At 45.0% G+C, this 13,319-nt stretch overlaps 1 protein-coding gene across 3 annotated transcripts in view; it reads left to right on the plus strand.

Moving 5' to 3' along the window:
- Window positions 1-12,397, plus strand: part of LOC105030506 (netrin-G1) — a 78,756-nt gene extending 66,359 nt beyond the window's left edge. For all 3 annotated transcript variants that reach the window (XM_010904400.4, XM_010904401.4, XM_020044713.3), the window contains one exon: window positions 10,430-12,397. In XM_010904400.4, the coding sequence (XP_010902702.1) occupies window positions 10,430-10,701 (272 nt within the window). In that variant the 3' untranslated portion in view covers window positions 10,702-12,397. The remainder of the gene's footprint in view (window positions 1-10,429) is intronic.
- Window positions 12,398-13,319: the final 922 nt, after the last annotated feature.

Genomic DNA, 13,319 nt, shown 5'->3' on the forward strand with positions numbered 1-13,319 from the left:
GGTTTGTCACCACAGGTTTTGCGGGTTCAGGTGTCACGTGAGGGCACGTGCGTTAGGAAAAAAGTTCCGCTTAGTTAGGGAGGGGTTTCCAGCGTGGCTTTAGTTGAGACCTTCTGGTCACAGGTCAAGGGGTGTGGGTAGTGAGAATGTGTTTTTATTTTGCGTGTGTCTTGTGCCACGGAATCAGGAGATTGAGTGAGTTAGGCGGGAAAGGCCGCTTCTTCACTTCCTCTTGACAGTTGCTCACTGGAGGATACGCCTCGATGTGTTCAAAAGAATTCATGAGATTGCTGAAGTTTTCATTCATGTTCAGTTATCCCTAATCTCAGTAAGGGAATAAAGCCTCCACCTTGGCATTCATTAGACTTACAAAAGGTTTGAAAAATGTCCTGCCAGATAGGCATTGGTATTGCTGTATAGTCACGAAGAAGTCATCTCCCACAATACATTTTGCGCCCAATCAACAACTCTTAAGTACCACATATAGGCCTATAGCAAGGCCTATAGCATGGACATAAAGTGTGCAGGCAACAAAAACAGTTCTCTAGTTGGTTTCCTAACAGTTACCGCAAAATATAGCTCTTGTGTAAAGGTTTGTCGATTGTGTTTCACTTTAGTGTGGAATGCCACAAACAACTGTCGATCAAAACCAATATCATGATGTTCTGACTTGGTATGAACGCTAATTATGTAAATCTCTGGCTGTGGAATGTACTATAAACCCAAATAACACAAACCTCAAACCAGGAATTACTGTTGTCTTGTGATCACACAATACTTGCTGTTTAATCTGTCCACTAGAGATTACCGTATAGTAGACTCATGGCTGGTGGCAGTGGATGGCCCACTCCCGTATTTGAACCTGAGCCCAAACCTTGCCTCAACAAACGCCTAAACCTAACTGTTGAGTTTAGATGACCATGAAATCTTGTTTATCACCGCCGTCATACCCTGAAGACAGAGAAATTAGATGAAGGCTTTTAGGATTTTGAAGATCAAAGAAAAGCCAAGGGGGGTCTTTCTCCCAGAGCTGAGTGCATTGGGAATGTGCGTGTGCCTGACTAGGTTATGGAAACCATCTCATCCATTCATTATCGTTCAACATTAGCATGCGGTTTGAACATTGAATTCTGATTGTCTGAAAGGCGTAAACCGTGAATTTGGATTGGCTACAACAAAACCTTCCTTTCAATGTTGCAACTGGGTTGGGAGCTGTTTTTTTGATCGGAATATGGCACCTGGGGGGGGGGGGGACTAATGGGTGAATGCAGATTTTTCATACCCCCAGCGCTGGGCAGACGGTTCACCTAGAACCCGATCACAGTTTGTTGGAGTGTATGCTACACGCTAACTGCTGTAATGCAATCATAATGATTTTATCATAAGAAGTGGCTGAACTTGTGTTGCAGCTGCAGCCTGACATCATGGCAAAACATATCGACAGGCTGAAAGTGAAGGAATACTATTCAGTTTCATCGGATGGATATAATTGGCAGATTTAAACTGTCTTCATTTTACATGGATATGTAGTTACCTTTATCTATTTTAAACAGTTATGATGCTATTGTATAACTCATTTAGTGGAAGTGGCCCAAGCCTGGTTTCTCAGAACTTTTCTAGCACGAGAGATTCTTTGTCTTTTTTTTACATGCATCATCTCACATTCAAATATGTCTCCCCGCACACCTCCCCAGGTCCTTCATGTATATAAAGAAAACAGCACAACAATTTCTGTCATTATACCTGGTCAAATATATTTGTTTTTTCACATACAAATGAAGAAAAAATGTCCTCTTTTTTTTTGAGATCACTTAGGAAAACATTTGATCATGCTGTAACAGATGTTGTTTTGTGGGTCATGAGAAAATATTCTCGTAATCGCTTCATGAAAAAAGTTTATTGAGATCCCGTTTAATAAGCACTCTAAGAAAGAGTGAACTTATTAATGATAGCTTGACATAATGGCTGAGTCAGTGGAGCTCATGGTGAATCAGTACATCCATTTCTATTGTGATCAGAGATTAACCAAAGAAGAAATTGCATTATGTCAGTTAGAGATGGCTTCTAAATCACCTCCCGGCATTTCAGAAAAAGGCTTTTTCATAGTGTCAAAACTTCCAGGTCCTGAAGCAGGAAAGCCTTCCAAAATCACCACACTACCTCAGCCAAGCCTGACTGTCTGTAAGGAGGCATTCACTGGGTTTTTGACCCACTTCATCCCACTTTTAAATAATTGTTCCATAGAACATTCTCACACACACAATAGGTTTAGGCCCAGTATCTTTCTGGAAAAACTCAGAGGTTAAATGCCTTGCTCAGTGGATTATAGAAGTGATCTGGAGCCATTTAAATCCCTGAACATAGGTTATGTGCTGTAAAATATTACAATTAAAAGCAATTAATGTGACATTACGATAAATATTAAATCAAAATATAACATTCACTCCAATTACCAATTTCACTCCCAATCCTTCTCCGAATATTAAATCCACTGCAAATATTAAATCCACTGAAAATATTAAATCCACTGAAAATATTGAATCCACTCCAATTTCTAGAGTTATCGCATGATCTGGACTAATGTCAGTACTTTAATTTGATCAGAGGACAAATATTTTTGAGATTTATTCAAAAGAAAATGGAGAACGGAGGACATTTAATAAACAACTACAAGGTCCAGCCATACCAGGGCGTGAGGAAGAACTACAAGGTCCAGCCATGCCAGGGAGCGTGAGGAAGAACTACAAGGTCCAGCCGTGCCAGGGGCGTGAGGAAGAACTACAAGGTCCAGCCGTGCCAGGGGCGTGAGGAAGAACTACAAGGTCCAGCCGTGCCAGGGTGTGAGGAAGAACTACAAGGTCCAACCGTGCAAGGGGCATGAGGAAGAACTACAAGGTCCAACCGTTGCCAGAGTGTGAGAAAGAACTACAAGGTCCAGCCATGCCAGGGTGTGAGGAAGAACTACAAGGTCCAACCGTGCCAGGGAGCGTGAGGAAGAACTTATAAGTGTATTGTGAGCCTCTAGTGACTCAACCTGGGCTGAACAGGAAAACCCTCAGTTGTGTCAAGAACTGGATGAAGTAACTTTATTTCCTTCATCTCACTAAAAATTAAATGTACATTTTAGTGTCTTTGCAAACACAGACCCATTTCGGATTTCATGTGGTATTAAATGTCTTTATTTCTCAACCGTTCCAGTAACCTCATTCTGTCCCTTTCTCGTGCTCTCTCTCTCTCTCTCTCTCTCTCTCTCTTTCTCTCTCAAAAGATAGATCTGCCTCTCTTTCCCTAACTGGGTGATCATTGAAGGGCTCGTTGCGAGAGGCAGGCCCCTCACTGAAATATTGATTTGTCACTCTCTATTCTATACAACATCCCAGGGTGACAGATCTCTCAGATCTCACTATTACATTACCCAAGAACATCGATACTTCAGTTTGGCAGAGCAGGGTAGCAGTGAGAGAGTCTGATCATGTTTTAAATGAGCACTTCAGAACTGAAACAGAACGTCCCCCTCTCAGCGTTGTGACTGGATCTGTGGCCACCGCAGTTGGGCTTGATATTGTGGGAAAATGACACACGTTGCTCCTAAGCAGCCCTGCTAACAACACACTGTTGAATACCATCCTTCTGTTGTCAGATGAATACGTAAGGTGGGGAAAGATTCATCTTTGCTCTTCAAGTGTTTTTTTACAGGCTGGCGTTCAAACACGTTCACTGTGACACAACGGAGCGTGCGAATTGATGTACAACAACACAGACACACCGAAACGCACACAGGCATCTTGGAGGGAACGTCACACACCCTGTGACAAAGGTGTGATGCCACACTTGCGTCTCACAGTGACTCAGAGCGACGTGGTGTGTGTGGAAGGTGAAAGACTTTTAAGAGGGAGATAAACTACCTAACGTGTAATCTAACACGTGCACCTCTACAACCACCTATGGGAACGTGTAAACCACTGTATGTGCACACAACCATGAACAGGAAATCACTTACTCGTCTGAAGGCACATGCAAATATGCATAGTTGCTTATTCTATACAGTAGGGACCGCAGCTCTAGTCTTTGTGGATGCCACGGTCCAAGTGCTACCTCAATTCACTTAGACAGCTGGCTTGCTAGTAACAATTTCATTATCTAGCTATAGTGTAGGCTGTCACTGAAACATCGCTAGATATTTCATATTCGTAGGGGAAATCTGGGCACGTCTTAACGGCTGGATTCGAGTGACTAGCAATTCCACAAGACACAACGCTAAGCAACAGATACTGTAACCATGGGTGATCAGCAAAACCCGGCATGAGGAGAGTTAGCGATGGGAGGAGAGTTAGCGATGGGAGGAGAGTTAGCGATGGGAGGAGAGTTAGCGATGGGAGGAGAGTTAGCGATGGGAGGAGAGTTAGCGATGGGAGGAGAGTTAGCGATGGGAGGAGAGTTAGCGATGGGAGGAGAGTTAGCGATGGGAGGAGAGTTAGCGATGGGAGGAGAGTTAGCGATGGGAGGAGAGTTAGCGATGGGAGGAGAGTTAGCGATGGGAGGTGAAACGAGTGCAAATATGTCATACAGTCGACAATCTCTGCAGTGTGTGTTAGGGTTAGGGTAAGGTTAGGGTTAGGGTAAGGTTAGGGTAGGGTTAGGGTTAGGGTAAGGTTAGGGTAAGGTTAGGATTAGGGTAGGGTTAGGGTAAGGTTAGGGTTAGGATTAGGGTAGGGTTAGGGTAAGGTTAGGATTAGGATTAGGGTAGGGTTAGGGTAAGGTTAGGGTTAGGATTAGGTTAGGGTAAGGTTAGGATTAAGGTTGAGGTTAGGTTTGAGGTTTAGGGTTAGGATTAATCAGATAAGTTGGATTTTTAAAAGGAAACCGCTGGGAGTGTTCGCGTGCACTTCTAATAGTTCTATCTGGCAGGAGTACATTCCCAAGGAGCAGATTTCCATTTAGAGGATCGTCATCACTCATGCAGTCCCAGAACACTGCTCACAGCAACATCCATCTTCACGAGCGCAGTTGAAATAGAAATCTGAATAAATGAGTTGCCGGTTATTACGTGTGCATGTGACGTTCTGTGGAAAAACGATCTGACGAAGAACCGGCAAGTCATCTGTTCCAGGGTGGACTCGGTATCAGTGCCATGTTGGACACACTCAGTGCCGCACAGAACGATGACACACTCGCCGGGGCTTTGGACGGATCCCACTCACGTCACTGGGTTTCTGTCGAGGAATCCAAATCTCCCATTGTCTCGACCGCGTCCTCCTTTAACTTCTAAAGCCTGACTGAAACACTGCCTCTCTCTCCCTCACTCTGTTTCTCGATCCCGGTTTCTCTCTCTGTCTCTCTCGATCTTTGTCTCTTTCCGTCTGTGCCTCTGTCTCTCTTCGTCATACTCTCTCTCTCTGTCCCCCTCTCTTTCCCAGTCTCAGCAGCTCCCCCCAACCCTTTCTAAGCCCGGTTAATCAGGCCCACAGAAGCTGGGGAGAAAGACAATAGCAGTAGGGTCTTGTGGAGGAAGTGGAGCTTATCCACAGAACTGCTGCCAATAAAAGTAAACTCTGTAAAGTCGGCAGATTAGGGACATTTGAATCAGAATCTGAGGCGGAAAGTTGGTCTGCTGCTGGTAGCTAAGAAGCTGAAAACTTCCATACATTCAACACAATGGGATGTATTAGTTGCCCGCAGAGAAATCATCCGGAATGTGACTAATTATTCGCCTCCCTTGTTTGGGGTTATGCCATAGACAATTTTCCAAAGGAATATATTTTGACAGACATTGTGGAACGCCTAGCAAGCTGATGCAGTACATCCCAATACGTTCACCACAGACATTCTATTGATCCCACTTTCTGCCAATGTGTAGTAACTTTGACAAAATATTCGGAACATCTGCATGTGTAGTTATACTTGGTAAACGTTTTCTCTTTTTTTGTTTTTTTTGACTGACATATCTTAATTTCTTTTTATTTTAAGCAAGCTAAGGAATTGCCTCAAAATCACAGAATGGAACATATTCGAAGCCTCTGTGGACCGATGAACCATTTTTTTATTATATTGTATTACTTTTGCCTGCATTGTTTGGATGTTTGAATAGAAATCAAGCATTTCATTTCATTTACACTTTGGAAATCAAGCCAATTGCACTGTTGTTCGTGTGCAATGACAAATAAACTTCCCAGAACTCCCGGAGTGTAGGACATGAAGACCAGGAACAGATCTCTACAGACAGAATCTCACGAGCAGGTGTGGACCTCTATGGAGAAGACCTGAAGAGCAGGTACAATGGACCTCTATGGAGAGGACCTGAAGAGCAGGTACAATGGACCTCTATGGAGAGGACCTGAAGAGCAGGTACAATGGACCTCTATGGAGAGGACCTGAAGAGCAGGTACAATGGACCTCTATGGAGAGGACCTGAATAGCAGGTACAATGGACCTCTATGGAGAGGACCTGACAATGTTTCCCCCCTCGGGCACCCCTCTCTGGGTCCTGGGGCAATCAGCAGACCAGAGTGGACTCCCCAGGTGGAAAAATATGCAGGGAGGGTCTGTCTCCGTATGAAATATCTCCTCTCCGTACTGTCTGTAATCCCACCCAGTTGACTACATTGAACTGGTGTAAGTGCTGAATGGACTGGCCAAGCAAAACCAAACTTTTGGCCACTAGAGTGTTAGCAATTGATCCACCAGCTCAGTGCAGATGGCCATCCTGCTATGTGACATGAGACGTTCCAAAGGCCACCCTATTCCCTCCAGTAAACACAGACCAGAGCCACTCGGGGCCATCTGGGTCCTAATTATACCAGTCTGGTGTGTGGAGGGTACCGTCATGCATGAGCCATCGTCATTTTACAGATAACCATGAATTAGATTTTGTAATTAGTATGTTATTGCAATCCCTATCAGACACTGCAGAGGCTGTGGTCCAGACACACGGTAACAACAAAACAGATAGATATTACAAAAAAGTATGCATACCTACATGCTGTATATCTACATAACTGTGTGATACAACTCAATATTAAGTCACTTCATGTAATCATCCTATTATGTTGCTTAATATTAAATCGCCCTATATTGCAATCCCTTCATATCGCGTAAGTAGTCATGAAGATATTATGGGCTGTGCGTTGCCAGGGATTAACCGCACACCTCAACTGTGTTGGAAGGAACAAGGCCAGAGCCACTCCGAATCAGATTACTCTATATTGCATCATTCTGTATTTGATCACCCTGGGTTCCCGTCAGAAATCCCAGGGTCAGGATAGAACGACAGATTCCCAGGGTTGGGACAGAATGACAGAATCCCAGGGTTGGGACAGGATGACAGATTCCCAGGACCAGGACAGAATGACAGAATTCCAGGGTCAGGACAGAATGACAGAATCCCAGGATTGGGACAGAATGACAGAATCCCAGGGTCGGGACAGAATGACAGATTCCCAGGACCGGGACAGAATGACAGAATCCCGGGGGCAGGACAGAATGACAGAATTCCAGGACCGGGACAGAATGACAGAATTCCAGGACCGGGACAGAATGACAGAATTCCAGGACCGGGACAGAATGCCAGATTCCCAGGACAGAATGACAGAATCCCAGGGGCGGGACAGAATGACAGAAATCCAGGACCGGGACAGAATGACAGATTCCCAGGAAAGGGACACAAGGACAAAATTCCAGGACCGGGACAAAATAACAGATTCCCGCGGTCCACTTACTTTATAACAACAGGCAGTGTATACAGTATCTCACAAAAGTGAGTACACCCCTCACATCTTTTCATGTTCTTTTCACACTGAAGAAATGACACTTTGCTACAATGTAAAGTAATGGGTGTACAGCTTGTATAACAGTGTAAATTTGCTGTCCCCTCAATATAACAAAAGTGAGTACACCCGTAAGTGAAAATGTCCAAATTGAGACCAAAGTGTCAATATTTTGTGTGGCCACCATCATTTTCCAGCACTGCCTTAACCCTCTGGGCATGGAGTTCACCAGAGCTTCACAGTTTGCCACTGGAGTCCTCTTCCACTCTTCCATGACGACAGATCACAGAGCTGGTGGATGTTAGACCTTGCGCTCCTCCACCTTCCGTTTGAGGATGCCCCACAGATGCTCAATAGGGTTTAGATCTGGAGACATGCTTGGCCAGTCCATCACCTTTACCCTCAGCTTCTTTAGCAAGGCAGTGGTCGTCTTGGAGTTGTGTTTGGGGTCGTTATCATGTTGGAATACTGCCCTGCGGCCCAGTCTCTGAACGGAGGGGATCATGCTCTGCTTCAGTATGTCACAGTACATGTTGGCATTCATGGTTCCCTCAATGAAGTGTAGCTCCCCAGTGCTGGCAGCACTCATACAGCCCCAGACCATGACACTCCCACCACCATGCTTGACTGTAGGCAAGACACACTTGTACTCCTCACCTGGTTGCCGCCACACACGCTTGACACCATCTGAACCAAATAAGTTTATTTTGGTCTCATCAGACCACAGGACATGGTTCCAGTAATCATCTTTAGAAGAGGCTTCCTTCTGGGGCGACAACCATGCAGACCAATTTGTTATTTTGAGGGGACAGCAAATTTACACTGTTATACATGCTGTTCACTCACTACTTTACATTGTAGCAAAGTGTCATTTGAAAATATATAAAATATTTGCAAAAATGTGAGGGGTGTACTCACTTTTGTGAGATACTGTAGAATGTTAGGATTCCGTTTCTATTGTTTTATTACTTGTAAGAGCTCCTGACATTTTCATGCAATTTTCATGTACCCCCTTTTACATCAGCAGTTGTCACAAAGTGCTTTTACAGATACCCAGCCTGAAACCCCAAAGAAGAAGCAACAGCAGAGTCAAGGCAATGTGCTTTTACAGATACCCAGCCTGAAACCCCAAAGAGGAAGCAACAGCAGAGTCAAGGCAATGTGCTTTTACAGATACCCAGCCTGAAACCCCAAAGAGAAAGCAACAGCAGAGTCAAGGCAATGTGCATTTACAGATACCCAGCCTGAAACCCCAAAGAAGAAGCAACAGCAGAGTCAAGGCAAAGTGGCTAGGACAAACTCCCTAGTAGGGTCACCTAGAGAGGAACCAGACTGAGGGTTTGCCATTCTTCTTCTGGCTGTTCCGGGTGAACATTATGCCAATCAGGTGGACAAGGACAGGGCCAATCAGGTGGGGTCTGGGAAGTGGCAGCAGGGATCATCAGGCAGCAACTTGATCTGCAGCACAACCAGGGGGACTCTGGATAGGGACAGCCACTAGGCATTCGGGTCAGGCATTCGGGTCAGGTTCCCTAAAGTACTAATTCGGTACTTTTAGGAACTGTTGTTTTAATCCCAAAACAGTCATGGATGACAACCCTCTCTACTGTATGAGTGTGTGTTGTATTTCGTTACCAGATATGTAGTAGTTTAAATGCATGGCCCTCTGGTGTCAGCTGCCATCATATTTACTTCATCCAACATTTTAGTAGGATACACGTTAAATCACCAGCACATGGCAATTTGCATTTAAAGGGACCAATCACGTGGAGAGGCTGATAGGAGGGCACCAATCATATGGAGAGCCTGATGGTGGGCGAACCAATCACTTAGAGTTCCTGATAGGAGGGCACCAATCACATGGAGGGCCTGGTAGGAGGAACAAATTACGTGGAGAGGCTGGCAGGAGGTATCCAATCACGTGGAGAGCCTGTGAGGAGGAAGCCAATCAAGCGGAGAGTCTGTAAGGAGGAAGCCAATCAAGCGGAGAGCCTGTAAGGAGGAAGCCAATCACGTGGAGAAGTATAGACAAATACCCTCACCTGGCAGCTGACTTCTGTATGTGTAGGGGTGTGTGTAGGGGTGTGTGTGTATGTTTGGGTTTGTGTGTGCACGTGCACACGCGTAACACTCGGAGTCCAATTCGACTGAGCGTCTCCCACTGGGGACATGCATCACTCCACACACTACCCTGGACGTCCTGACATCACACATAATTATTTATCCCATGACTGCTGCTGCCGTTGGCTGTTTGTCTCCTCCCTATGTTTTCCCGCCTCCATGGTAAAAATATAAAAATAGCCCTTCAAAGTCCTTGTCTCTGTCACAAGCCATCCCTCACGTGCCTACTGTCCTGACCCGAGTGGGGAGTGAGCAGGTTCAGAGCCTTTTAGAGTTTACAGCGGCAGTATATCCTACGGTGCATGAATGCAATAGGTTTCCACCCGTAGGAAAGGATCTCACACATGACACGTGAGAGTGCCAGGAAGCGGTGTGAACATCTGGCAACACGTCTTGTGAAAAGAAGCTTTTGATCTTTTTATTTCTTCCTCTGTCAAAGAATGCTCTATTAACCTCTTGCTCACTCTCTTTTCCTTGCTTTCTCCTCCCCTCCTGTCTCTCCTGTCTCTCCCTCTTTCTCCCTAACTCTATCCCTCTCTCTTCAGCTCGGGTGTGTGACGGTGCCATGCTTCGCTGCCAGAACGGGGGAACTTGCCACCACCACCAGCGGTGCCACTGTGCTCCGGGTTTCACGGGTGTCCTGTGCGAGAGGGCTCGTTGCCAGGGCCCCGGGCACTGCGAAGAGTACCCATCATCTGGACAGGAATCAGTCCACCACCCCCTTCTTCTCCATCGCCTCCACCTTTTCCTCCAGGTCTGTCATGGTCTCCTCGCTCTACTGCTACCCCAGGGGGTCATGGTTTTCTCATTCTGCTGAGAAACGATGTATCCATAACAGGTGGCCAGTGAATTTTGAACTCGAAATTGGAGAGCTCTAATTGGAAAGCGCTACTTGGAGAACTCTAACTGGAGAGCTCTAATTGGAGAGCTCTAATTTGCCTGGATGCATTTTGAAAAGATTAGAGAAAGACATCTCTTGGTGGGATTACATATCGGGACTGCTGAAAATCTTTGGGAATAGGATTTTTTGGACTATCAGGATCCAGATGGGTGCATCCAGGTTCACTTACCAAGGTACAATGGGCCCCAGTCTGGGGATAGACCAAGGAACCATAACCTCAAGGGGGACTTTTTGAGTGCAATATGGAGTTTGCTGATAAACTGGGGGGATAAATGAAGAAATGCTTTTGGTCCAAGGGAGAAACATACTACAGATCACAACTGAAAACAATCTCATTGTACAATCTGACAAGGACAGTGCAATATGTACTGAGCAATCTGAAAAACAGCCAATGACAACAGAATCTGGCCAAACAATTTTTGACCGAGAAACACCATGGACACTGTTGGAATTCATCCTCAACAGACAGAATTCATCCTCAACAGACAGAATTCATCCTCAACAGACAGAATTCGTCATCAACAGACAGAATTCATCCTCAACAGACAGAATTCATCCTCAACAGACAGAATTCGTCATCAACAGACAGAATTCATCCTCAACAGACAGAATTCATCCTCAACAGACAGAATTCATCCTCAACAGTCTAGACAGATGTTGTTCTATATCAGCCAACCACACTGACATTGTAGAAAACAGGAAGTCCTGTGAACTCTGGGTCAGTGGGTGGAGCAACCCCGTGTCCAAATGTAACGCAAGAATGTGAGGACTCCTCAAAACAACCTGGTTTGAAGTTTTATTACACCGTGTCGTGCCGTGATGTGAACTTAAGTTCAAGCAATCGTTGTTCACTTAAGGGTTATGGTTTGGGAAAGGCTTACAGTAAAAAAAAAAAAATGTACAAAAGATTTGCTTTGCACTGGGATTGTCCATCGTTCCCGCTCCAGATGGTACAAGTTGCTCCTAGAGGACAATATAGCTTCCACGTTCCGCTAGGTCCAATAATAATCCCGTATCTTTAGGATCGGCACATTCTCACATACTCCCGAAGAAGTGGATATCAGACCTGGTTTGTGTCCTTCCCTATTTCCTCTTCCATGTTACCTTCCCTTTTGTTCCACAACCGATATTCCTTCAACGTGTGCTTTGGTAACTCTTTCATGATTTTTGTTATGCGCTGAGGAAGGTCGTTTTTTTTTTTTTGTTGTCAAATACTGCACGTTTTATGTTCCAAGCCCTCTTGAATATTGGTCAGCTCGGTGAAGAAGAATACTGCAGTTTGTTTTTGTGGGAGGAGGAAGCTTCATTGTCATGGCAATGCTTGTTGAGCTCACTTGTATTGGATAACACTGATGTAATATATTGTACTGTAGCTGTATTTACTTTTTTGTACGAAACAAAAGATATTTTCATGACTTTAAGTAATGATAAAGATGTATTAATTTTTGGTTTTGTATCGTTGCATCGGCTGGCTTGGGGTGGCAGGGAAACCTTTGAAGATGTCTACGACTCAGATTGCATAAATAAATTGTTTTATTATTTCTGATATTTGTTCTCGACCTGCAGAAACATGAGTTAACCTATTTACAGAAACACTGAAATACAATACAGTAGTACCAAAGGGAAATACGGGTGTTTTTCTTTCAGCGTCACAGACAAACAGGTCCTTAATGTAATTATCCATTCTGTGCAATTAAACTGGCAGCCCAATAGATTTTTTTTACCAATCAAAAAGATTCAGATAATGTCATCCCCCTCAACGAGTATATTGAGTCCCTCAATGACTGTGTTGTCCCCCTCAATGAGTATATCATGGCCCTCAAAGAGTATGTCATCCCCCTGAACGAGTATGTTGTTCCCCTTAACGAGTATGTCATGGCCCTCAACAAGTATGTCATCCTTCTCAACGCGAATGCTGTCGCCCTCAACAATTATGTTGTGGCCCTCAACAAGTATGTCGTGGCCCTCAACATGTATGTCATCCTTCTCAACGCGAATGTTGTTGCCCTCAACGAGTATGTTGTGGCCTTCAACAAGTATGTTGTCCCCATCAACGAGTATGTTGTGGCCCTCAACGAGTGTGTCCTCCCCCTCAACAAGTATGTTGTTGCCCTCAACGAGTATGTCGTGGCCCTCAAGGTGTATGTTGTCCCCCTCAACAAGTATGTAATGGCCCCTCAATGAGTATGTCATGGCCCTCAACGAGTATGTTGTGACCCTCAATGTCATAGCCCTCAAGGTGTATGTTGTCCCCCTCAACAAGTATGTAATGGCCCCTCAATGAGTATGTCGTGGCCCTCAACGAGTATGTTGTGACCCTCAATGAGTATGTCATGTCATCCCCCTCAACGAGTATGTCGTGGCTCTCAACAAATATGTCGTTCCCCTCAGTGATAATGTTGTCGCCTTCAACGAGTGTGTCATCGCCCACGACGAGAATGTCGTTGCCCTCAATGAGTGTGTAGCCCATTCAGCTGTACAGTACAGAGAGAACAGTCCAGTGTTCTCCCTCTGCATTCAAGCAACCCTTGAAT

The sequence above is a fragment of the Esox lucius genome, chromosome 3 (assembly GCF_011004845.1).
Source record: "Esox lucius isolate fEsoLuc1 chromosome 3, fEsoLuc1.pri, whole genome shotgun sequence".
NCBI lineage: Eukaryota > Metazoa > Chordata > Actinopteri > Esociformes > Esocidae > Esox > Esox lucius.